At 43.7% G+C, this 25,542-nt stretch overlaps 2 protein-coding genes across 3 annotated transcripts; both read left to right on the forward strand.

The window, feature by feature from the left end:
- Positions 1 to 1,885: 1,885 nt before the first annotated feature.
- On the forward strand, positions 1,886 to 15,130 carry ehhadh (enoyl-CoA, hydratase/3-hydroxyacyl CoA dehydrogenase). 2 transcript variants are annotated; one of them, XM_084689582.1, is made up of 7 exons: positions 1,886 to 2,715; positions 4,137 to 4,240; positions 4,352 to 4,521; positions 4,719 to 4,830; positions 9,065 to 9,169; positions 12,035 to 12,376; positions 13,638 to 15,130. In XM_084689582.1, the coding sequence occupies exons 1-7, from the start codon at positions 2,642 to 2,644 to the stop codon at positions 14,888 to 14,890; spliced, it is 2,160 nt and encodes a 719-aa protein (XP_084545708.1). In that variant the 5' UTR covers positions 1,886 to 2,641; the 3' UTR covers positions 14,891 to 15,130. The 2 variants fall into 2 exon arrangements, with proteins under 2 accessions (XP_084545708.1, XP_084545709.1); XM_084689583.1 differs by having other exon boundaries at positions 1,887 to 2,715; positions 4,078 to 4,240.
- Positions 15,131 to 16,311: 1,181 nt separating this feature from the next.
- Positions 16,312 to 24,862, forward strand: LOC146234300 (UPF0524 protein C3orf70 homolog B). Its single transcript, XM_084689224.1, has 2 exons — positions 16,312 to 16,836; positions 22,580 to 24,862. Exons 1-2 carry the CDS (start codon positions 16,653 to 16,655, stop codon positions 23,233 to 23,235), a joined length of 840 nt encoding a protein of 279 aa, XP_084545350.1. The 5' UTR covers positions 16,312 to 16,652; the 3' UTR covers positions 23,236 to 24,862.
- The last annotated feature ends 680 nt before the right edge of the window (positions 24,863 to 25,542 follow it).

Raw genomic sequence — 25,542 nt, forward strand, 5'->3', positions numbered from 1 at the left:
TGGCATACCAAATCTAACTAAACTATTATAAGGATGATTAAAAAAAAATTTTTAAACATGCGCATAAAAAACTATGCATAATATCTGTCTTGATGGCATCAATCAGAAATAATGTTGTTAGTTTGGTATATGAACATATTTTTTGAAAAAGTGATGTTTTTCTTGGTGGCCCAATTTACCTTAACCCACTGAGGTAAAATGGGCAACATGGTTTCAGCTAAAATGGGCCATCATCTGTGTCCCTCACAAACACACATACATGTGTTGGAGTGTGTGTGAGGGTGTGTGTGTGTGTGTCACACCATGACCCCCCCAACAGTAATAATGGTAGTAGATATTTTATGTACAGTGAGTATGGCGAACGAGAAGGAAGCGAGAGGAGAGAGGGAGAAGGAAAGGGAGAGAAAAGAGAGGAGGAGCAAGGACCAGAGAGGAAAAGATACAAAGATAAAACAGGGATGGAAAAGAAAGCCAAACAATTACAATCTGTGGAAAGAGGAGAGGATGAAGGGGGCCTTAGATGAATACATGGAGGGAGAGAAGAAAGGAATTACAGTGAGTGTGCACCTCTTATCAAGAGCATGGGGTGTGCCGCGATCCACACTGCAAAGACGCATCAGTGGAAAGGTGACTGGCAGTGAACATGTGTCAGGGCGGAAGCCCTACCTTCCACAGGAGGCGGAAAGGGAGCTTGCTGCCACCCTCAACACATTGGCGCAGAGGGGGTTTCCCTTCACAAAACGTGATGTCCAGCAAGTGGCCTTTGATTTTGCAGCCAAGAACAACATATCTGGTTTCTTCAAGACAGCAGGGAGGGCCGGATTTTACTGGTTTAAGAACTTTCTAAAGCACAACCCAGAGCTTGGGATGCGCAAGCCAGAGGTCCTGTCTGCAGCACGGGCTGCTGGACTCAACAAAGAGGTGGTTAGCCAGTGGTTTAACCAGTATGAGAGCCTTTTGGTCGAGCTGGGTATTGAGGGCCCACCGTCACATATATATGGAACTGTGACGAGTCTGGGCTTCAGGATCATTTTTTTTTAAATTATGGCACATATGAATATGTTTGTTTAATGCAGTTTAAATGTTATGTGGCTGTATAAGCAACTGTGTTTTAAAATTAAAATTGATGATAAATTACAATTTCCCTTTGCAGTTTCACTGGCCCATTTTACCTGAAACTGCTCGTGCAAAAAAAGTTGGCACAGCTGATGTTTCAAGAACTGTAGGGCCTAAATAATTATATTTTATTACATCATTTCAACAAAAAATTATCAAAAACAGTCATAAGTAATCATAAAAACACATGGAAAAGGTATATGGTATTGTATTGTTGTCCCAAAGATTTACCAAAAAGTGGCCCATTTTACCTTATATCACCCTACATATATCCTCATAAGTGTCTATGAATTCGTATCAATTAGATACTCTTTGGCCTTGTTTTTATACTTATTCAGAAAGAGTTTATATCATTATTTTCGCTAGCAAGATCTCATTTGATGATTAATTTCCATTAAGCCTGCCAGCAGGCACATTTAAAGAAATGTGATCTGATTGATTGGGGTAATAAGGCACTAAAGATGAGCCTATACATTTTACCAAAATACGCATTTAGTTTATCGGCAATTTTTTTTGCCAAGATGCCTGTCTTGCTCTGGCAGCGGTGGCGGTGTTTGACTTAGCCATGATAATATGGTTATTGTCTTTGTAGAGACTCATTATAATAGTTTGCTCAGATGGCGAGAATATCACCGCTTTAACTTTCGTCTTTTCCGCCATCATACCGTTAGAAAATCACGGTTTTGGTGATCGACCTTTCCTGCCTTTTGAAGTAGGACGTGCTCGTGCACTTGCCCTGACAAGTTTAGCCTGATTGAAATTAACCACATGATTTGGATGCGGATCAGCCGTCGACGAACCGATATTAGTGGTTCTCAGTTAGCTCGCTAATGTTAACGGGCTAAAGGGACAATGGATTAGCTTAGCTTCAACCCCTACGACGAACGGGCCCCTGGGCTGCAGAGTGTAAGCTTGAGGTCTAGCTTGAATTAGCGTTGCCTGTTAGTGGAACGGAACGTTAGTGGAACGGCTTGAGGCTTAAGTCTAAATTGACGTTTACCCAAGTGAGACTTATTCGTGTTAGCGCGACTTGCGTTAGCAACGTTGATGGAACACCCCCCAGCATGGCTTGTCAGGATGTATTATTTTGGCACACATTATTTTGTAGAGGTACTTGGGCGGATAAGTGCTAAGTCTTAAAAGGTTTGAGACTTATCAAACACCGCATTTGTGTGCCAGACGGCAAGTGTAGAAAGCCATAGCCTTTCGGACTATAATCCATGTTGAACATGCAAAACCTACAATTAAATCGGAGATTTCTCAACGACAGGCTCTGACTCTATGTTCGTAATACGCGGATGAATGCCGCGTCAAAAACATGAATTAAAGACAACGTCATATCCACATTTGAGGAGGATACGTCATATCCGTATTTTGTATCTGGCGGAGTCCTAAGAACCGCAATCACTAAACACAAACAGTTGTGTGGTAAAGGTAATGGCGACGTGCCAAACCAAGTTCTAAAGTTCAAGACTGGCCATTTACCACGGAGTTTGAGTAGTTGTCTCTGTGTGTGATCAACGTAATGGCGCAGTACACTAACATTTCGGGATCAGTTGCACTGATCACTCTTCAGAACCCTCCTGTCAACGCACTCAGGTAAGAAAGTTCTAATATGGGATATGCATGCAGGACAAACTGACTATGCATGCAGCGCAATTCTCAGATTTGCTCAAATTAACAATTTGCAATATACTCTGCACCTACAGGACGACAGGTCATTTTAAATCTTGTTTTCATTAAAAAAAAAAATGTACAGACAGCAGGGCTCCAGACTAACTTTTTTTTTACTAGGAGCACAGCAGCACCTGACTGAAAATTTAAGGAGCGCAGGAGGAAAATTTAGGGGCACACCTTATATTGACCTGCAATGCATTTATTAATGTAACTAGAGAGGTTACAATTCAGTGGCAATTTTAGACCCTTTTTAGGAGTGCTCAAGCACCCCTAAATTTAATCTCAGCTCCCCTAAAAAATTAAATAATTTTTATATATTGTTTATTATCATTTGATGCTGGTACTTCATGAAGAAAGGGACATCCTTAATTTTTTAATTCATTCAATATTTTGCATAATAATTTATAAATGTATTAATCGTTATCCAGTGAAATTAGGGATTTATATTAGCAAAGGGGTTTAAGTTTAGCACTTTTGCAAGGCACTGTATTCATGTCACATTCTCATTAGGGGCTGAGCACCCCTAAAGGTCTGATCCTGGAATTGCCCCTGGTACAATTTCTGGTGAAATTGTGTGGCGTGCCTGCGTCGGATGCAGATGGGTCCGTTTTTTACTGTTTTACTGTCATTTTTACAACTGACAGCGACGCACCATATACGCTTGAGTTTAAGTACATTATTTAATGTGACATTACGTACTGTACATGCAAGTCTTAGCTAAATTACTTAAATGTATGTTGCACTTTTCGATCAGTCCTCTGACATAACAACACGATACTTGCTGAGTATAACAGCGCAACAGCTCAAACACAGGCAGGGATATAGTAGCAACGCTAGTGCTAAATAAGTATTTAGCTGCTCGGCTCCATGAAGCCGGGCAAGTAGGGCTCGTGAAACTGCTCACCAAAAGAACGAAGGGGAACCCACTTGTCTGGCAGATTAAGACATGTTTCTTAGGAACCTTGCGAAAAATAGCCTAAACTTCCCAAGACTTTTAGCTAGGTTTATAGCTACCTAACGAAAAATAGCCTCAACTTCTCTAGACTTTTAGCTACTAATGCTGAGGGCACGCTGATATCGCTGTCTTACTACGTATCTATTCGTCGTTGCTAACGTATGTTGACATTGTGCACCCAATTAATTCCAAATTTGTAGGTCGCACATGCGGGAGTGCTTGTAAAAAATGCATTGTCTCAAAAACTGGGCGCAAAATGCGACCATTTGGTCGCAGTCTGGAGCCCTGGACAGTGATTTGAAATGTGTATATCTATGTATTACACAAAGCCATATGAGCAGATCAAGGACAGGAGTCGTATTAATCAACGAGCTGTTGTCCATCACAGTGCAGTGGTTAGACACGGCATCGTGGACACAGTAAAGAGAGCTTTAAAAGACTCCAAAGTCAACGCCGTGGTCATCTGCGGACAGAATGGCAGCTTCTGTGGCGGTAAGCTATTTTATTTGTATTCCAAAAATCTGAATAGTCTTTCTGTAGTTGCAGTGTTAAAAAAAATATCCTGGATGATTTAACACCTTTGCATTGTCTTCTGCCTAATAGGTGCGGATATCAGGGAGTTTGCTGGGCCAATGTCAGGACCCCCTCTTGTGCCTATGATCCATGCCATAGAGGCCGCACAGAAGCCAGTTGTGGCCGCCATCGAGGGGATAGCACTGGGGGGCGGTCTGGAGCTGGCCCTGGGCTGTCACTACCGGATTGCACATTCAAAGGTTGGTTACATTGTTCTCTTGGGTCAATGTCTGACTGACTGCAACCAGAGATGGATCTTGCAATAATTTGCTACTGCAGAGACTTCTATAATAACAAGCAAAGGTCATTAGAGAGGAGCACAGCCCTGTTCTATTAGGGCACTTACGTGTATGTGTAGACTACACGTGCGTGCATGCATACTGTCTGTGTGTTCCAGGCCCGTCTTGGCCTTCCTGAGGTGACCTTAGGCCTGCTCCCAGCTGCAGGAGGCAGTCAGCGTCTGCCCAGACTGATAGGTGTCCCTGCAGCTCTGGACCTCATTACAACAGGTAACACGGGGGTCATATAAATTAATCATTGATTGGTTGAGGTATTAGAACAGACACATTTTCATGGGTTATTAAATATGTCCAGCAGGGGGCATACTTTTCTCAGTTTTGTTTTTCTTGAGCTAATCGAATGTGGTATCAGACTTAAAGTTTTATGCAAATGTCAATTTCTGTTACTGTGAATCGAAGATGAACTGATCTCCAAAGGCATAAAGTTAATCATGAAACATAACATTTTAAGCAAGATTTATTTTTGTTTTGTTTTTGTACAATTTGAAAAAAGTGAAAGAAAGAAAGAAAGCACCATGAAAATGTTTGTGCACACCAAGATATTTGAGCTCTCAGATAACTTTTACCAAGGTCTCAGATCTTAATTGGCTTGTTAGGGCTATGACTTGTATCATAGGCTATGACACTATCATCCATAGGAAAGGCCAGGTGATGCAAATGTAAAAGCTTTATAAATACTCTTCAAACCTTGTATCAACAAGGAGAAGGCTATAAGAAGATAGCAAAGCATTTTCAGGTAGCCATTTCCTCAGTTTGTAATGTAATTAAGAAATGGCAGTTAACGGGAATGGTGGAGGACAAGTTGAGTTCTGGAAGACCAAGAAAACTTTCAGTGAAAACTGCTCGTAGGATTGTATCAAAAACCCAATTAAACAGACTCACATTTAAAGGTCACATGAAATGCTGTTTTTGGATGCTTTTATATAGGCCTTAGTGGTCCCCTAATACTGTACCTGAAGTCTCTTTCCCGAAATTCACCCTTGGTGCAGAATTATAGTCACTACGAGTAGTCCCACAATGAGCTTTCCTCAGAACGTGCTGTTTCTGTGTCTGTAGCTTTAAATGGTAAATGAGGAGGAGAGAGGCGGCACCATGCGCTAATGTTTACTAGTGATGGGAAGTTCGGTTCATTTGATTGATTCGGTTCTTTAAATCTCGTTCAGTAAAATGAACGAATCTTTTTCGAGTCATTCGTTCATTTCAACCGGGGGGGGGGTACGTGTATGATACGTGTTTCCACTGCAAACATATTCTCATGTAGGTAAGTGCATGATACTATTTCAAAAGAAATTCCTGCATTAAAATAATGTATCATGAGTTTGTATGATTTGGTCATGTATTATCACACTAGCATTTAATTATCACGTCAAACAATTACACTGCACTAAACTGTAAGTGTAAATGTAAAGTGAAAATAACAAAACCAGTCAGTATGATGACTTGAGCGAATATCATTCACATCTTACTAAAACAGCGGCCACGCAAAAGGGACTATTCAGGTAACTACAGAGCCTATGCAGGTCACGTGAAAAATGATCCAAAGACTCGTAGAAAGACGGGAAGAGTCGGGAAATGAACGAATCACTTGTTGAGAGGACTCGTTACTCCCGAGTCCTTATAAGGATTCGTTCAAAATGAACGAATTGTTCACGAACGACACATCACTAATGTTTACAGCGGATGTATCGCAATGGCTCGTAGACCCGTTGCTGTAAGATGCCTCGAATTTGACCATTCTCATCTGATAACCCTGGTTAGTTATCAGTTGACTGCACACTCAGTCATTTCAATGTGGGGAAAGCGGATATTGCGCGCGCCATAACACCAACAGCAGAACGTTATCCACATAACAACAAAGCGTACAACACTGTGTTACAGAATGATAGCTGAAGAGCTAATGTTACAGACAGATTCTAAGGGTAGCAAGCTAGGTAACCATATAGTAAGCAACAAAATGATTTAGCGTTAGTTGACTGACTTGTCTGAGGTTTGTAGCTGGACCAAGAAGTACTGATCCAGAACTTAATTTCAGATGGTCAGCAAGGCCAACTTTGTATTGGCAACTTTGTATTGGCTCAAGTTAAGGAAACAGCAGGGCTCTCGAGTTTTGAAGACAGGCAAGAGTGACACCCCCCTCCCCCAGGGGGTAAAAAATAATTAATTAATAGCTTTTTACCTGACATCTTTGAAAGGCAGCAATGATTAATGCATCAATGGCTAGGATATAATAATAAAATATGACATTATTTTAAAAGTTAGAGGGATCTGGCTTTTTAGGTCCCGCACTGGGTACGATCCTGCCACCTTTGACATTGCAAGCGCCGCCACTACCAGCTACGCCATTTTCTCAAAGGCGGAGAAGAACACCCAGGACTTGGTTTACACCTATCGAAAATAGGCCACTGGGGGACCAAAAGGCAGGCTAGGGGAACTCATATTAACGTTAAATAACCTCCTAAAGTGAAGTTTTCATGTCATGTGACCTTTAACAGAGTTGTGGTGCACTGTTCTACTATGCAGCGATACCTGCACTACTATGACTTTCATGGAAGAGTCATCAGAAGAAAACCTTTCCTGTGTCCTCCCTAGGGTTGTGTATGGTTTCAATTTTATCGATTCCTATTCTGTTTTTCGAATCCAGTTCTTATCAAATCTTGGTTCAAATTCCCATAATCTTTTGGAGATAAACATATTAGAATATTATGTTCTGTAAGCACTGATTCTGATGTGCAAATATGACCATTGATATTTCTGTGAAAAACAAAATGTTGTGCTTTTTTGTATGTATTCAACATTTGAAGGCCTATTATCTTATCTTGTACTATACATACACTATAATTACCGTCTGACCGTGCTGCTATCAACTACCCCAAAAAATTGCACTTGAACAGACACGTGTGATAAGAACTACCTAACATGACAGAAAGCATCTTTGTAAAGAAATAATTAGATGTGCACTTAGATATTTTTGTTTGGCTCATGTCCTCATCCGCTAACATGTAGGGGGTGGGATTTATGACTTGTACTGCTGCCAGCCCCCTGACAATTTAAGACAGTCTAAGGCTAAGACTAGTCTTAAAACAAGTTTATGCAACTGGTCCAATCCTCAACATGAATCTATTACTTTATATTCTATAAGCTCTCAGACAAATTCATTTGAGCAATTTTGTGCCCAACTCTGCCATTTTTGTTTCGTTTTGTTGGTATATCATGTAATGAAGAGGCAGTAAGCTATAAACTTTTGGGCTTTAGCGTATATTGGAGCTGCAAAGTCAACCAATCAGTAGTCATGTGAAATGCTCAACCGGGGTAGTACAAGCGACAGTGCGGAAGAAACCTCTTGCAAATTTATCTACAGAGAAATACCACCTAGGGATCAAAGTACCCTTCGTTATAAAGTTAGGAACTGAAATGAGGAATCAAAATGTGCTTGTCTTATTGACTCCACGGTTCTTGGAAATTTTGAACTGGTTCTAAAAAGGAACCGGTTCTCGATACCCCTAGTCTTCACCACATAATTCCTCAGAAGTTTGCAAAGGAACATCTAAACAAGCCTAATGCATTTTGAAAAAAAGTATTGTGCAAGTCTTTTGGCCGCAATGAGAAAGGGTCTGTGTGGAGAAAAAAGGGTGCAGAATTTCATGAAAAAAACCACCTCTCCAACTGTTAAGCACGGGGGTGGATCGATCATGGTTTGGGCTTGTGTTGCAGCCTGGGGCAGGGGAGCAACATTTCACAGGTAGAGGGAAGAATGGATTCAATTAAATTTAAGCAAATGCTGGAAGTAAACATCACATCGTCTGCTAAAAAGCTGATGAGAAGATGGCTTCTGCAACAGGATAATAATCCTAAACACACCTCAAAATCGACAATGGACTACCTCAAGAGGCAAAGCCGAAGGTTTTGCCATGGCCCTCACAGTCCCCCGATCTAAACATTATCAAAAATCTGTGGATAGACCTCAAAAGACCAGTGCACGCCAGATGGCCCAAGAACCTCACAGAACTCGAAGCCTTTTGCAAGGAAAAATGGATGATAATCCCCCAAAGAAGAATTGAAAAACTCTTAGCTGGCTACATAAAACCTTAACAAGCTGTGATACTTGGCCAAGGAGGTGTTATTAAGTATTGACAATGCCCAAACTTTTGCTTCAGGCCCTTTTCCTTTTTTGTTATTACAAAAACTGTACAAATTGAAATAAAAAAGTAATCTTGCTTAAAATATTTGAATTTTTTAAAATCTTTAACCATTTGGAAATCATGTAATCGTTTACCCGCTTAGCTATTCACAGTAATAGACTAGGGGTTCCCAAACCGTAGCACAAAACTGTATAAATAGTGTTTTTATTGATAGAAAAGTGGAATAATTAATTTAATACTGTGTCTACAAGGAGCTACTCCAGTCAAATTCAGACTTTTTCTGTTGTTGTAATTGTTCTCCACAGGACGTCAGGTGTCGGCTGCAGAAGCTCTGAAGCTGGGGATTGTGGATCAGGTCACTGAGCAGAACGCCAGAGATCTGGCAGTGGAGTTTGCACTGTGTGTTTCAGGTATGAGATATCCCCAGGTGGTTGTTGGCCATATAGTATACAGTACAAACACACACATGTGCATACTCATACACACACAAAGCTCCAGAGAGGGGCACCTCCTGTTGGCATGTAGCTGGAGTCAGTCGGTAGGGGAGATCAAGGCAGCAGTGTTAGCTAGGTCTTCTGGAACAGAGCAGATATGAATGTTTTATACCCACTGTCAGATGTGTTCGCATGTCATCAGTGCATTTGATGTATTATTCAAAAAGGCGAAAGGGACAAACATTGTTAGAATATTAATCATGTCATCTTACCATGCATACAATCTGATTAGTAAGACTGGGCCGGGTGCTCCAGTGTCTGTCCACCCAGGACTTGCATGGCTAGGAAGACTTGTCTCTGTCTAATTACCCACTGCAGGTCATAACAAGGCGAAGCATATTTACATAATGATAAAAATAATATGAGTAGCCAGGGGACTATTGCTGTCTCAAAACACAGTGTGGATTAGAGAAGGCTTAATTGCTGAACAAATAAACATTGGCAGCTTCTGTATTGGCCTGTCCTGCATTAGTTTCTTCTTGGAGGGCAGACATTTTAAGTCTCTGCTGGTCGTTCTGTGGGGTCGGTTGGGAAGCCACTGTATTGTTGCAGCATGTAACTGTAGACTTCACTCTCTCCTGGTGTCATGAATTAAAGAGGCTGCCACCCTTCACAGAACATGAGTTTCCTTGCCACAGTGCAGCACAGCCTTAAGGGAGCATGTGTCATTACCAGTATGATTGCCTGAAGGAAGCAGGTTTTGTAAAAGCCACTTTGATTTTCTGCAGGCAGAAATACCTGTGTCTACATGACATTACCTAGTGAAGACGTAATAGATAACACCCAATTGCTATGAAAGTACCGAATCAATGAAAGGAATAGTAAAGACAAGTTCAAGACAAAAATCTATGTATTTATTACACAAAAGTGAGGTGGAGGTGTCTGTTACACTCAAGTCTCACAGAAGACTGAACAATGAATACAGGAAATCAGGGGAGTATATGGTATCACAATATGGGAGGATACAAGGATACATGATTAGCATAGCCTTTGCAGGCACAGAAAAAGAACAATGTGTGCTAGATAGCTTTTGTTTAGGTCTTTTGATAGGGCTCCTAGAAATGGCCTTGTCGCGCCTCCTATTTTCCTCATTAAAAAATGCATTGGCATTATACACTTTGGAAATATTCTGACTTCTGACCTATCAGTGACACAGGCCTTTCCTAGTCGCATCTTACACAGAACAAACTTATGGCTATACAGGCATAGCATAATGACAGCATAACAACAGTTTATTAATGATACAAGAAATATATTAATACATAAGCATATTTATTTCCTGGACATAACCAAGGGTTAATATTGCAAGGTATAGATCAAACATTATATTCAGAACATTTCAAACAGTATAGAAGTAATAAACTAATCATTATCTTTAATTGTTGTTAACTGATCAATGGTTTAAGGACAGACCTCACTAGGAACAAGTAGCTGTAGGTTTTAGAAAAATTGCCAGAACTGGGAATCCCTGTCCAGCTGATTTTTCTCAAATCAAACTAAATTTGTGCTAATTTTTCCATTTTTACAAGCAATGTCATAGAGGGCTTAACAGATGCCCCAAAAAACTCCACCTAAAGCCTGCCCTGCTCACTGAGCAGATTTTGAGCATTGTTATACATTTCCTATCTTCTCTCCTATATAATCCCAAAGCGACAGATATGTACCTAGATAATGAAACAAGTGTCACAGCGAAATATTATTTGCTCAATTAATTGTGATTCACCTAAATAGTTATGAGTCATTCTAGATCTAAGTCAGAAAATTAAGAAGTATTGCTCGATATGAGCTGCTTCAAGTGTCAACTTTTTGCTCTCTGCCAAAAATCTGATTTGAGTGGGTGGAGAAGGTGTCTTCCGAAGAGGAGCAACAAAGCATGTGAGAAAGATCTGTGGATTCAAGAGAAATAGTCAGGGGCATTGAAACAAAGAGAAGAAAGTCTGTTGAAGATGTACAGGGATTTGACTGAAACGCCACACAGGCATGTTCATTAGCACCAGCAAAGAGTCAGAATGGGTTTTTACTGTCACAGCACACACGCACCACACACACTCATACCACTAAACCATTCTTCCTGTGTAAGAGATTAACTTTTTCACCAGTAGTTGCAACATCTGCCTCGTACATCTGTCCAGAGAAGCAGCCCACCCCTCAGCCTGTACTACAAATACACTCTCACATATGTGCCATTTACAGATTAACTGGAGCAGCAATACCGCCCTAAAGTACTAAAGTACACACAAGTCGCACTGCATTAAAACAACTGTTTAGTGAGACACAGTTGGAAAGATGTTCTGAATGCTGTATCAAGTTGTGGGAGTGGGTGTGTTTGTCTCATAAATGGAATTCACACCTTAAAATGATGGCTTCCCCAATAATGGTGCTATCCCTTTAAGTGCAGCCATGGTGACCCAGTTTCTGGCCCAGACCCAGAGACGACTGTAATTCAATAAAGCCGCAGAGAGATCCCACCACTGTCCCATGTAATCATGTCACTGCAGACAGAAAGAGGTATTAAGAGGCTTTTAACAAGATTTTGCCTCAATCCCCCTTTCTCAATGCTCCATGGTTTGAATTAGAACTGAGGACAGGTGTGTGAATGTGTGTTTTGGATGAGCCCAATACCATATCCGTATTAAAAAGTGTTTTCACATGCCCACATTATGTACCACACTTCCACACCAGTAACAGACTGAAGCAGGTCGCTCTATCACACTTAACCTCTGTCTTCACTCCTGTACGGTGCTGCATCCTTTGTCTTTTACTCCTGTGTTGGTGTTTTAGGGAAGCCTCTGGGGGACCGTCGACTGAGCACGAGACCCTGCCCGCCCCTTCCCGATGCGGATGAGTTCTTTGAGGGGGCAATGGCGAGGGTTCGCCAGCGCGCACGTGGGGCCATGGCGCCGGTGGCATGTGTCCAGGCAGTGCGGGCCGCTGCCACCCTGCCCTACGACCGGGGCATGGAAAGGGAGGGGGAGCTGATGGCCACCCTCTTCAACTCAGGACAGGCTCGCGCTCTGCAGTACTGCTTCTTTGCCCAAAGGGTTGTTGGGAAATGGAGTCTGCCCAGCGGAGCGCGCTGGGACAACAGCAAGGCCAGGCTAGTCTGCAAAGCAGCTGTCATCGGTGAGAGGGTTTGTCTTAAAAGCCAAAACAAAAATGTACTCCCAAACACACTGAGGTCTGCTTCCATTACTCCCCAATACACTGAGGTCTACCTCCATTACTCTCCAACACTGCTGTGCCCAAGGCCTGCTGCCGCCTTACATGGCTTTCATATCTAGTTCTCAACATTACCTTATTTTATTGTAAATCTCCACAGCCTTATAAACAGTATTGTCCCTGGGAAAAATGGATCAATACTTTGTTGAAGCACCTTTGCCAGCAATTACAGCCTCAAGTCTTTTTGAGTTTGATGCTACAACTTTGGCGCACCTATTTTTGGGAAGTTTCTCCCATTCTTCTTTGCAGGACCTCTCAAGCTCCATCAGGTTGAATGGAGAGTGTCGGTGCACAGCGATTTTCAGACTTCTCCAGAGATGTTCAATCAGGTTCATCAAGTCTGGGCTCTGGCTGGGCCACTCAAGGACATTCACAGAGTTGTCCCGAAGCCACTCCACACTCATATCTTGGCTGTGTGCTTAGGGTCGTTGTCCTGTTGGAAGATGAACCTTTGCCCCAGTCTGAGGTCCAGAGTGCTGCCACCACCATGCTTTACTGTAGGGATGATATTGGCCAGGTGATGAGCTATACCTGGTTTCCTCCAGACATGATGCTTGATATTCCGGCCAAAGAGTTCAATCTTTGTTTCATCAGACCAGAGAATTTTGTTTCTCCTACTATCCAGTCTTGGAGGTCTACAGAAGTTTGAGGGGAAAAAAAGAGCTTAATTAATTTTGGAAGACGGCTGTAACATAACAGCATGTGGAAAAAGTAAAGAGTTGTGAATACTTTCCGGATGCACTGTATGTGTCGGGGTGGGTTGGAGGGGTGGACGTGAATTCAAATACCTGCTCTCGGGTATACATGCATGCTCTGGTAGACTTTGGCAGCTGTTGGTGCCAGTCTGCATGCCTAGACAGATGTGTGTGTGTGTGTTTGTTGGCGCGACTACTGATTCTGTTGGAGTCCCTGCTCTCGTCAGAGGGGGGGAGGGGGAGTCTTGATCTGAGGACCTAAGCTGCTCATGCATTAAAAACACGAGTAGAAAATATTAGATATTTTTGGCAACCAAGCTGAATTTCTGTAGCAATCTGACAGAAAAAAAGGGTAAAAATTAGAAGTGGGGCTGTATTAATTCCTCTCATAGTTCACTGTGGGTACAGCATTCTGTCCTCCGCTGTCTGTCGGCCATGTGTGCCTCATGCTGTGCTGTGTTGCTCTGCAGGCCAGGGCACCATGGGAAGGGGCATCACCGTGGCCCTGGCACAGGCCGGGGTTTCTGTGGTCGCCGTGGAAACGCAGGAGAAGCAGCTGATGGAGGCAAAGCAGGCAGTGACCACCATGTTGGAGCGTGCATCCAAGAGAAAGGGGGTCACTCCGCCCCTTGACCTCCTCCGCTTCACCACGGACCTCCGCGAGGTGGACGGTGCTGAGCTTGTGATAGAGGCGGTGTTTGAGGACCTGGCCCTGAAGGAGAAGGTGTTCCACCAGCTGTCAGCCGTGTGTCGGTCCGGCACCCTGCTCTGTACCAACACCTCCGGCCTGGACGTGGACCGCCTGGCTGGCTGCACCCGCAGCCCCGAGCTGGTGGTGGGGATGCACTTTTTTGCCCCGGCCCATGTGATGACGCTGCTGGAGGTGGTGTGTGGTCCTCGCTCCTCCCCTGAGGCTGTGGCCACCGCCATGCTGCTGGGCAGGAGGATGGGCAAGGTGAGTGTCGCCGTGGGCAACTGCCCTGGCTTTGTGGGAAACCGCATGCTGAAGCCCTACCTGGAACAAGCCAACTTCCTGTTGGAGGAAGGAGCCACGCCTGAGCAGGTGGACCAGGTTCTAGAGGAGTTTGGATTGGCTATGGGGCCTTTCAAGATGTCAGACCTCTCTGGGCTGGATGTGGGCTGGAGGATCAGGAAGGAAGATGGGCTGACGGGACCCGGCGTGGACCCAAGCCAACCAATGAGAGTGCGTCGGGGCCGCAGATACTGCCCCCTGCCAGACCTGGTTTGTGAGCAAGGCCGCCTGGGCCAGAAGACTGGTCGGGGCTGGTACCAGTATGACGGGCCCAGGGGACGAGAGGCCAGGCCAGACCCTTGGCTCCACAGCTTCCTGGAGGAGTACCGGACCCGACACGGCCTGACAGCACGCCGTGTAGACCGGGATGAGATCCTGGAGCGCTGCCTGTACGCACTTATCAACGAGGCCTTCCGCATCCTGGAGGACGGCATCGCCGCCAGGCCGGAGGACGTGGACGCCATCTACGTCCACGGCTATGGCTGGCCACGTCATCGGGGTGGGCCCATGTTCTATGCGGGAATGGTTGGGCTGGGCAGGGTGCTGGAGAAGCTGGAGCACCACCACCGGGCCCTGCCAGACGTGCCGTACCTGCAGCCTAGCATCCTGCTGCGGAGGCTGGTGGAGACAGGAAGCCCCCCTATCCAGAAATGGAGAGAGGTTATCCAGAATCCTCGCAGTCAACTCTGATCCACCTCCCACATCACACACTACCCAGCACACTGCCTTACTCTAGATGTGCCTTAGAGACGCTATAAGATATCCAATGTAAAACTCTGTGATTGATCATACCTGAATGAACGTTATAATAACCAAACTAGGTACTGTCGCTTGCTGTATGTTTGATGTCAAAGAAAACTGTGATGAAAGATATGTTGATTCAACTCTTTAGTTAATAACGTGACCTAATAAAAAAATATTTTAACCCTGTACATGTCTATAGGATGTCATTACCATTCCTCTACCAGGCTACTCTACCTGGTGATATCCTGCTTATGACAGTAGGGGTTTGTGTGAGACCATTGACATTTCATCCACCCCTCTGTCCATCAGTTGGACATTTATGCTGCATGTGCTGTCCATCCTGCTGGAGAGCTGAGCTCACACTCACAATGTCTACCCAGGCTTATGCCTATACTGTTGACTCAAATACAGTGTATAATTGGAGTAATGGGAAGTAAGGGATATGAGTGAACAAGAGGATAGAAAGGTGGAAGAGAGGAATAAAAAATGAGATGACGGTGGAGGGCTAAAGAAACTGAGAGATTGTGGAGGGAGAGTGTGATAGAGGAGGTAAAGTAGAGAGGCAGTGCTTTCTGCTAGTGAACTCCTAATCAACCCCAAGCTCAAATCCCCACAGCACTAATATCTAATCAGACGAGATCCTTTTTTGCAATGTGGCCAATACTTCTCCACTCTGGGCTGGGTGGTCCTATTTATACTCTAATCCAATCATTTTAGATCTCTAGGGTTGGGAGGGGTGGGGGCTTGATAAAATCTTGACTTTCTTTTAAAAGGTGACTGACAATAACTGAAAATAATTTGTATTTTAGCAAAAGAATGCATCCATACTTGTTTATTTAGAGTCTGTGGATAACCATTAAGGCTATGCTTTATACTCCATTATCTGCATCAATGTACCTTGATGCACTCTCCAGTTGCTTCAACCATGCAGGGAATGTTGGACAGACCACATGAACATTGCCACCTTGTGGCTTTCTCTCATGGTTTCTCATATTCTATCTATAGACACCAGTGTTGATTTTTTCCATGTAGTAGACTTTCTTGCTAGACTAGACTATATGGCTATTAGCGCCGGCAGAAAAATATGGAATTGACGAATTGGAATTGTGGGCAAAAAAATACGGTTTTTATTGAGGAGGCATTCCTTTTGTATTAATTTGAGATTCATCGTATCTGGCACCATATGTGTCTGAACTAAAATAACCTCATGTCGTAATAAGTAATATTTATATTATTTGTAGCTATACGGTTTTATGACTTTAAAACGTTATGCGAATTCGGCCTATGCTATTACCATAACCCCCATGTGGTGTCGAAGTTGGTGAGGGGTAAGGGAGGAGAGAGGGTGCGCTGGAAGGTGGCGTCGGTTGCGCGCAAACGCGGACCTTTTCTCCACTTGGTGGATGGATAGCCTACTGGATAGACCTCTGGAGCAAGAGAAAGTGTGGGTCGCTTGGAATATGCAAACTGTTTCGTTTGTTCATTCGGGTATTTAGGCCGTTATTGTTTTGTAGCCTAGTCTGACGATTTATTTAGGCTACATTTAATCTCAGACACCGAAATAGCCTATGACCACGTCTTTTTGACGTTTGTTGTTTTTTTTCAAATGGTTTATTGAACCGCCTACTCGAACGGTCATATTTGCTTACGGTTATGAGATAGTTTATAGAGCACGGTTGTGCGCCTCGGTCACGATTGGAATGCTGGCATGTCTGTCTCGGGAGCACAGAAGTGTCCGAAGAACGATAAATTGGACGAAGCGCAAGCTCTGGCGAAGAGCTGCGCAGGGAGACCCGACTTTTTGCCTTGCGATGGACTGTCAATTTGCGCCACACACAGTCATGGGAAGTGCTTCAAACTACACTGGTGCTGTCACTTGGGCTGGTGTCACTGTAAGTTACAGTCTGTTACCAAATAATCACAAAGCTAATATCAAGACCTCGTCATAGCGCAGTCGTAAATGAACAGCATTCACCTGCCTCACAATGGCAGAAATGGGCCATTATAAAACAGTCAGGCGAAGCAGGGAGCGGGAAGTGGTTTATTGAATGTTTTTCTTTATAGTCTCTGCTTGTTAATGTTATTGCTTGTCACTGAATGAAATGATGTTGTGGAATGCGGCCAACACTTGCTACTGTAGTAGCTGAGTGGAAATGTTATTTGTGGCTAGAACCTGCAATTACATATATTTTAGCTTTTGCTTCATTAATCTCTTCTCTTTTTTCCAACCGAAGCATACTGTTCCATTTGGTTCTGCATCTGAAAGATATAGCATATTGTAATAAAGCAGCGCTTGATAAAATCATTCACAACCAACAAAATACCATACAGAGGCAAATTAATGTACTGTCACAGTTGACAGGTAATGTTCCCAATCATCTAGTGGCTGCCTACTTTAATGGAATATGCTGAAGCCTTCTTATCAAGGTTCTGCAACATTATAAAGAGTGCATTCCACAGAAATATATGCATTCTACCACTTGATCCAAGGTGGTTGCATACAGTTAACCGTCACTGTCACCCTGTGAGAAATGTCCAACCGTAGTTTTTCCATTCTCAGACACACAGCTCACAAACCTCCTCTGTGCTGTCAAGTCCATATTGCCCTGCCTGGGTCTTACACCTAACCAGTGTCTGTGATGATATCACAACCATCCCTAATCCAACCTGACAGGTTTAATGCTGAATGACAAGCTTCTGTCTTTTCCAAAGGCTTAGAAAACCTGAATGTAGCATACAGGCAATGTGTATCTAGCAGTACATTATTAGAGTCTCTAGCACTGACGTACTGTAGAAGTCACATAACAATCTGGGACAATGTAATCTTTGGATTTCAAATGCAGCTGTCAATAACATCTTGGTGATTGGAAGTGTCCCAGTGAAATATCCCACAAAAACAGGAGAACGCATGAAAAATGATATGCCAGAAGAGAAATCATTTTCATGTTAGACTCATATTCACCATGTTTGCTTTCACCAAAAGCTTTTCAGAGGGGTTTCCATATATTGTTCCTTCACTCTTATGAGGGTCTGGGATTGTAGATAATAGTGCCATAGTTAAAAGTCCCAACTTTAACTGCTGTATAAATTACAAGGCTGTTAAGCAGTCTGTAGCTTCACATTCCTGAATTAGATGTTAGACTCAGGTGACTCAACACACAGTTGGTTTTGCTGTATAACATATGTACTCACCAGAATAATGTAAGCTAAAACACTTCATTTCAAAGAACTCACTTACAGGTTATTTGCTTCTATTTAGAACAAACCAGGAGCTGTTTATCAACACACTGATGGGTTTGTGGAAATGCCATCACATGATCCTGTAAGAAAGAGGAAGAGATAAAAATTCAATCAAATTTGAGCAGAGAGAGCCCTCCCCTCGGGTGACAGCCAGACTCTTGCATCAGCATTCATTTCCTCTGTTAAAAGTCAGTCAGAACATTGTGTCTAATGAGGGCTCTCACACACCACAGCTTCAGAGAAGCCCACCAGGATGGAACAACATACTTGACTAACTGATTACAACAGCAGTCCCACCTGCCTACCAGTCAAGGTGACAGCACAGCAATTACACCAATAAGGAGGGATTATGTTGTCCCTGTTGTCAGGGACAGATTTTAAAAATCTCTTTATTGGGGAGTTTTTCCTTGTCTTCTCTGAGGGTTTTAGGTAGGTCCTCATGGTTGTTCTATGAAGCTCTTAGTGACATTGTTCATAAAAAATACTATTTTGTACTTGTCTGTGTTGTAATACCAAGGTATCTCTGCAGTGATGCATCTAATGTGTGATCCTGCCTGAAGTGGCCCTTTGCAAAACTCTCTTACACTCTCTTACGCTGGAATGTAACAGTCATTGTTATCAGGGTTCAGGTAAACATGCGATTGCTTTGTCTGATTGGGGTGACTTTTAGCTGGATCTATACTTGCCTTCCCAGGTGGCATGTCTTTGGTGTTAAAGACAAACAGTTATTTACTTGGCTCAGCTCAATTCACTTAGGCTCTGAAGTGCTTGGAAAGATCCGAAGGTTATCCGGATGATGATGATGATGATGATAATGATGGTGATTATAACAATGATTTGAGTGATGATCACGATGAACATGATCATTTTTAATAAGATGACAATAAAACCAATGGCAATCATCGATCATTGATTAAACGCTAAATATAATGTATATCTATTGATGTTTATATTGTATTATTGATATTTGAGCTAATCAAACCGCATTCTCTGGTTCCAAATGGACCACAGTCTAACACCACTACAGTATGCTGCTCTCAGTTTCCAGGAGTCAATGGATTCTCAGCTGAGCCTTAGGGGAGAGCCCGTCTGGTTTGGGATTGATTGGCCATGCAAGAGAACCAAAACATTAGGAGCTGATCATTAAACACACTGGAAACATGCCAGGAATACATTTAGACTATTTTAGTGTTGTTCATTAGAGCAGTCATGTAGTATTTAAGTCCTTTAAAACTTTATTTTGGTTTAGCTAGTACTTGAGCCACTTCCACATTCTGCTAAATGACTCCTAAACTTGCCACAGACTTTATGCAAATGTCCTATGTACTGAGCATTCTGTGTGTATCTTTTTAAAGCAACCAAATCTTCATCAATGGGATATTAAGTATCAGCAGTTGTCGGGCAGTGTAATGTCCTCCCACCTATAGAACTTGGCTTAGATCTGATCTCAGATCTGCTGAATGGCCAGTAATAACTTCTTCTGGGAATCTGAAACAGGAAGATGTAGACTGGTTGTTTCCTGGGAAGGAGCCTGCTGGTCCAGATGCAAAAGCTCTCTGTGTTCTCCCAGCTCTGACAGAGTGATCAGGCTTTTTGTTGGACAGATTTAACTACAATGAACTACGGAAGTTGGAAAGCACACATCCGCCCAGCCGGGTGTAACTCCCTCATTGTGGAAAACAGGAAGAATGTGCTGAGGTAATGGGGCTGTCATTTGTAAAATGTGCATTTTTTGCTTAATCTGTGCCAGCGCTCTGGAATCAGTAGAATTAGATGTGGAATATAGTTGTTCTCTCTTAAAACAAGCACGAGGATACTTATATATCTGTCTGCTATGTATGCACAGATATTAGCAGTTCTTCTTGTTTTTTTAACGTTACCCTTAAGCTACTAAATATACACCCAGACTGTATATATATACCCAGACTGTATCAGAGCATTGGCACCTTTGGACATTTGTCCTTCAGTATTTACCTCTGGATCTCACCAGTGGGACAGCAGCAGGAGAGGGGTATAGAGAAGAGGAGGGGAGGGGATAGGGTAAAGGAAAAGAGTAGAGAGAAGGGTGGGGAGAGGAGAGGAGGGAAAGGGAAAGGGAAAGGGAGGGGAGAAGAGAGGAGGCGGGGGATGCATATGAGAGAGAGAACGGGAGCAGGAGAAAGATAAATTAATAGAAAGAGAGATAGGATATGATGAAAAAAGAGAAAGAACATGAGAAAGAGAGATGGAGAGAGAAAATAGGATGATAACGAGAGGATGACAGGCAGGCTGTTGCATAATTCACAGAATGGCTCCTGTGTTAACCCAATCCCAGCTCCAGCCAAAGCCATAGAGTGACAGAGTCAGAGATCCAGAGGGCTAGAGAGTGCTAAGTGGCCCTGAGAGCCAGAAAGTCAGGCATCAGCTGCTCTGCCCCAGGTGAGCCAGGAGAGCAGGCAGGGGAGACTGGAGAGGAAGAGAAAGAGAAGTATACTGTATACCAGAATATCAGAGAGACAGGGAACCTAAATCTCCCAGCCCTAGCTACTAGCTGCTCTGTCTCTCCTCCTGCGGGTATCCATCCCCCTCTGTCTGCCAAGACAGGGCTAGGGAGCAGGAAACCTGGGCACGCGCACCAACCCTGTGTGTTGTCATGGGTTAGGATCTCGGCACACGCCAGCCCACATCAGACGGGCACACAAGAATACCAACACTATAAAACCAGCACAGCAGGAAACACAGGAGCGCTGGCTGTCATTCACTGTGTCTGCAATGAGATTTCTCTCTGTGTGCTTTTGCCTCTGGTAGAGAGGGAGGAGGGGAATGTGTTGGAGGGAAAATGTCAATTATAAATTTCTCTGGCTATTCTGCGTTTTGGTTTGTGTTGTGTTTATCGCTGCCATAGTGCACAGTGTAATGAGAGTCCAGCAGGGCGTATGTATAACGATACAACCAATGTCAGGAGCAGATCGTGTTCTGTCACAGAAATGCTGCTGTTTCAGAATAGACAGTCGGTCCCTGCCTGTTTGTCTGTATGTCAGTCTGTATGTCTGTCTGTATGTCTGTATGTCTGTATGTCTGTCTGTCTGTCTGTATGTATGTATGTATGTATGTATGTATGTATGTATGTATGTATGTATGTATGTATGTATGTATGTATGTATGTATGTATGTATGTATGTCTTGCCTGTATGTCAGTCTGTCTGTCTGTCTGTCTGTCTGTCTGTCTGTCTGTCTGTCTGTCTGTCTGCCTGCCTGCCTGCCTGTATGTCCATCTGTCTGTATGGCTGTCTGCCTGTATGTCTGTCTGCCTGTATGTCCGTCTGTCTGTATGGCTGTCTGTGTCTACATATCTGTCTGTGTCTGTCTACCAGCTGGTCTGTCTGTCTGTCTGTCTGTTTGTCTGTAGGCCTGTTTGTCTAAATCTCTCAGCCAGGCATGACAGAAGCGTTGTCAGTTTACTGCTGTGCCTAATGGAGTATGGTACTGTGAAGTTAAGTGCTTTTGTGTCCAGTCAGTTGACAATAATGCATTTACAAACCGCAGTCTCTTTTCAGTCAAATTAAAAAAGGGAGATTAGACGCTACCAATGTCTTAAAAGGAAATATTTGCACTCAGCAGGCAGTCGTCTACAAAGATTATCTGCATTCCTATTGTACTGAGACAAACCATACAAAGAAACTTCACTACACACAAACCCAATGACATAGCCAATGACAAACTGTAGCCAATAATGGAAGCCCTGGGAGACCAGTGTTGCTGCTGCCGTCAACCAGGAACAGACAGTGATGGAGTGTTTGCCCCCCTAGAAGAGTATGCAAGAGGACACACAATGTCAAAGACAGGAAGTGATGCGCACGCCTGTCATCTGCTCCACTTCTTGTCCCTGGAGAGAGTCCGTCTGTTAAACACTCTTCTGAGAAGGAAAAGTCTGAGCTCTGCAAATCTCAGGTTGCAGACTGTAAAAAGCCTTGAAAGCAGTTCCTGAAGGCAAACTGTTTATGGGACTTAAAGTTGTGTTGGATGCCAGAGACTGGGAAGGGTAACTTTATTAGAAATGTTGATGAGGACTTTTTTATGTGAAAGATATAAAGGCATGAATGCTTAAGATGCTTGGATGAAAAGTTCAGGGAAATTAAATATGCATGAAAATTCTTTTTTTACGGCATGCTTTGTGTATCATCCAGATCCTCATGCTTGCTAAACCATGGCTTGGTGGTATTTTCAACTCTGATGGGCTACAGGGATGAGTGTACATTTTCCGTAACTGCAAGGTTTAAAAGTGTCAGATTCTTAGGATGTGTCTGGACATACAGCTACAAATCATATTACATATTCTCCCCCTCTCTTCCTCTCCTCCTCTCCTTTTCCTCTTTTTCTCTTCTCTTCCTCCTCTCTTCCTTCTCTCTCCTGCAGGTAAATACGTGTATCAACCCATGACCAGTGTGTGCCAGCTGCCCAGCACGCCGGTGCCCTTGGCAGAGACAGAGTTTGCCAGCACCATCGACTTGTCTGTCTTGTTGGCCGAGCGCTTCCTGAAGATCGCCCCCTGCTTCCAGTCCCCGCCCCTTCTAGAGTCTCCCAAGTATTGCATCATCGCTGACCTCTTTGTGGACGACTACATTGTGAAGCGCATCAACGGCAAAATGTGTTACGTGCAGAGGCCTCTACCCCCTATACCGGAGCCCCCGACACCTCTCCCAGCCCCTCCTGCTCCAACCCCCGCACCCCTGGCGGCCCCTGCCCTCCTGCCTCCTCCCCCCTGCCAGCCAGCAGCGCCAGCCAAGCTGCCGCTGAGAGATCCTAAGCCCAGCAGTCCCCTGGACAGGCTGAAGGGCCCCCAGATGAACCACTGCTCCTCCCCATCGAGCTCAGAGGACTCTGGTATCAACGCCCTGGGTCTGCACTTCTTAGAGTCGTGCGAGGAGGAGTCCGAGGGTGAGGAGGATGACGAGCTGAGTACAGATGGGAACTCCAGCCCTGGCAGCCTGTGGGAGCAGGATGAATGCTCACTGCTGTCGCCCTCCAAGTCCACGGTGGAGATAATAGAGAAGATTGAAACCACTGTGTGACCCACCTCCCCCATGTAAGCATACTGACGTCTTCAGAGCCTGCAGTACACTGCTACTGGACTACCTCCCAGGATTTTCTGAAGGTGGGACGATAAGACCAATAAGGCCGATAAGACGGATAAGACCCCGAAGGACTTAAAGGGTCGGAGTTGGTCAATGTGTGTTCGTTCAGAGACAGTCAGGAATACTGATTCTGAATTTTTACCCATCGACCCACTCTCCATCTCCAAGCATGGTTTGTAAGATGGGGTCACACAGCCTAGACCTCTCCTCTACAGGGGAGAACAATACAGCACAACCCTACCACTAGAACCACAAGCAGACACCACCCAGCCAGGATCAAGATCCAGACCAGGACCAGGACTGAGCACATCTCATGGATACATGGCACTCTTAGAAGATGAAAGGATCTCAGAAGGATCAGACAGAGGTCAGGAGAAAAGGAGAGGTGGTTTTAGAAGTTCCTCAGTAGATCTGACTGCAGCTGAATCATGGATGAGGTGTCAGGTATTAGCAAGACGTTGTGATGAAAGAGAGATGGCTGTTAACACTGTTCTCCAGACAAGAGTCTTCTCAAATTCTCTAAAAAGGATTTTAGAACATTGGAGCATTTGTTGTGTTCTCTGAAAAGGGATCATCTAGAATGTTACAGAATTGGTCAATATTAATTTAATTAGAGTTAGGGTTATATTTAGCAGATGCTTTCATCCAAAGCAACATACAGCCATGAGGGATTTAAACTTGCGACCTCTTGGTTTGCAGTCAAATGCTCTACAACTGAGCTACACGCATCTCTGAAGAGGGATGTTGTAGAACGCTGGAGCGTGTCTTAACTTGCACTCCTGTGGCTTCACCCACTAGGATTAGTCATAAACACTTTGGCATTATAAGAGGAACACCTACCTCTCACACACACACTTACAGACACACAAACACACATACACTGACACACTAACACACTTACACACACAAACACTCACAAACATACAGAAGCCTTTTATGCAGTAACTCATTCATTACTAAGACGATTACTCATAACACCCACCTGCTTTTAGGTACACAGTGGTCTGCACTTACCATACTTTGAAGAAAAATAGGTAGCATGAGGGTCATTTTATGACAATCAAGGATGACACACAAGCACACTGTCCTGCCTGCCAGTGAACACATACACATCCATCTGCCAAGAATATTGTGTGTAATCAATAGAGAATCTTGATGCTTTCACCAGAGCGTGTGGAAACTGTGTTAAGCTTCACTACTTGGTGCTTTATGGTTTAAATTGTTAAATACATATTGCTGACCACATGACCAAGCCACTACATCTCTTTCAAAGCACAGCCCTTACTGTGGGACTCCCATCACTACTGAATAGGTGTTCATGGTCCTCTGTGTTCCAAAATGTTCTGGTCAGGGATATTCCTTATTCCGTCAGTTCAATCAAGCTGAGAGAAAATAGATGAGGATTTTATTGATTTCTCTCAACATTCTGAGGCTAAGTAGAATACACATGATATGTAATAGAGACTGTACACTCTGCAGAAACATAATCACCCTTCAGTGCAGTTTTAAAGCATTCCTTAAGTTCCTGTAATTGTTATATCTCTTATTTTCATACAAATAAATCAGAAAGAAATCTAGAGTTGTTTGTTGATTTATTTATTCATTCATTTAGATCTTTTTAGGAACTGGAGAGAGAGACAGCCACACTGTGTATGTAATCCTTCAGGATCGTTCAACCCACTCTCCCTAGACACAGTATGGCCATCTGTGCTCAGGAGAAGTCAAAACAGAAATATACTATATATATTCACACTTTCTCGAGAAGATAGTCGTGTCTAAGGGGAAGACTTTCAACATATAGTTTTGATAACACAGTAAATACATTCATAAATCTTTATGTGACTACCTCAAAAATACGTTTTCAGAAATCCACCCCAAGAAACAAATTCATCGCAAAATGTTCATGTTAGAGTAGAGCTCTTGTTAACCCTCCGGCTTGTCCTTGCTTTTCATTTATCCTGCTGGATCCACATGAGGTTCAGAACTAGAGACCTGCTGAGTTCCGTTGGGCTCCAGCCCCCTTCTCCCCTCCTGCCCTTCTCCCTCACTCCCCTCTGGTAATCTCCCACACAGGACTTCTTGACTGAAGGCTCTGTTGATTCCCATGTGCCTCCCCTCCTTACCCAAGCTTTGCTTGCTATCATTGCCTGGTTCACTGAGGCTGCAGAGATGGGATCCGGGGTTTCAGTCTGGGTGATTACAGTTTTTCTTGATCGCTTAAACACATTTGTCCACTCTGACATC

This window comes from Hypomesus nipponensis, chromosome 23, assembly GCF_054491055.1.
Source record: "Hypomesus nipponensis isolate SF chromosome 23, ASM5449105v1, whole genome shotgun sequence".
Classification (NCBI taxonomy): Eukaryota; Metazoa; Chordata; class Actinopteri; order Osmeriformes; family Osmeridae; genus Hypomesus; species Hypomesus nipponensis.

What these genes read in the sequence shown, in the direction of transcription:
- LOC146234300 (XM_084689224.1), top strand. Translation starts at nt 16,653, where the DNA reads ATGTCTGTCTCGGGAGCACAGAAGTGTCCGAAGAACGATAAATTGGAC. An exon ending in TCACTTGGGCTGGTGTCACT is followed by an intron (nt 16,837 to 22,579) that starts GTAAGTTACAGT and finishes TCTCTCCTGCAG; the next exon opens with GTAAATACGTGTATCAACCC.
- ehhadh (XM_084689582.1), top strand. Translation starts at nt 2,642, where the DNA reads ATGGCGCAGTACACTAACATTTCGGGATCAGTTGCACTGATCACTCTT. An exon ending in CCTCCTGTCAACGCACTCAG is followed by an intron (nt 2,716 to 4,136) that starts GTAAGAAAGTTC and finishes TGTCCATCACAG; the next exon opens with TGCAGTGGTTAGACACGGCA. An exon ending in ACCGGATTGCACATTCAAAG is followed by an intron (nt 4,522 to 4,718) that starts GTTGGTTACATT and finishes TGTGTGTTCCAG; the next exon opens with GCCCGTCTTGGCCTTCCTGA.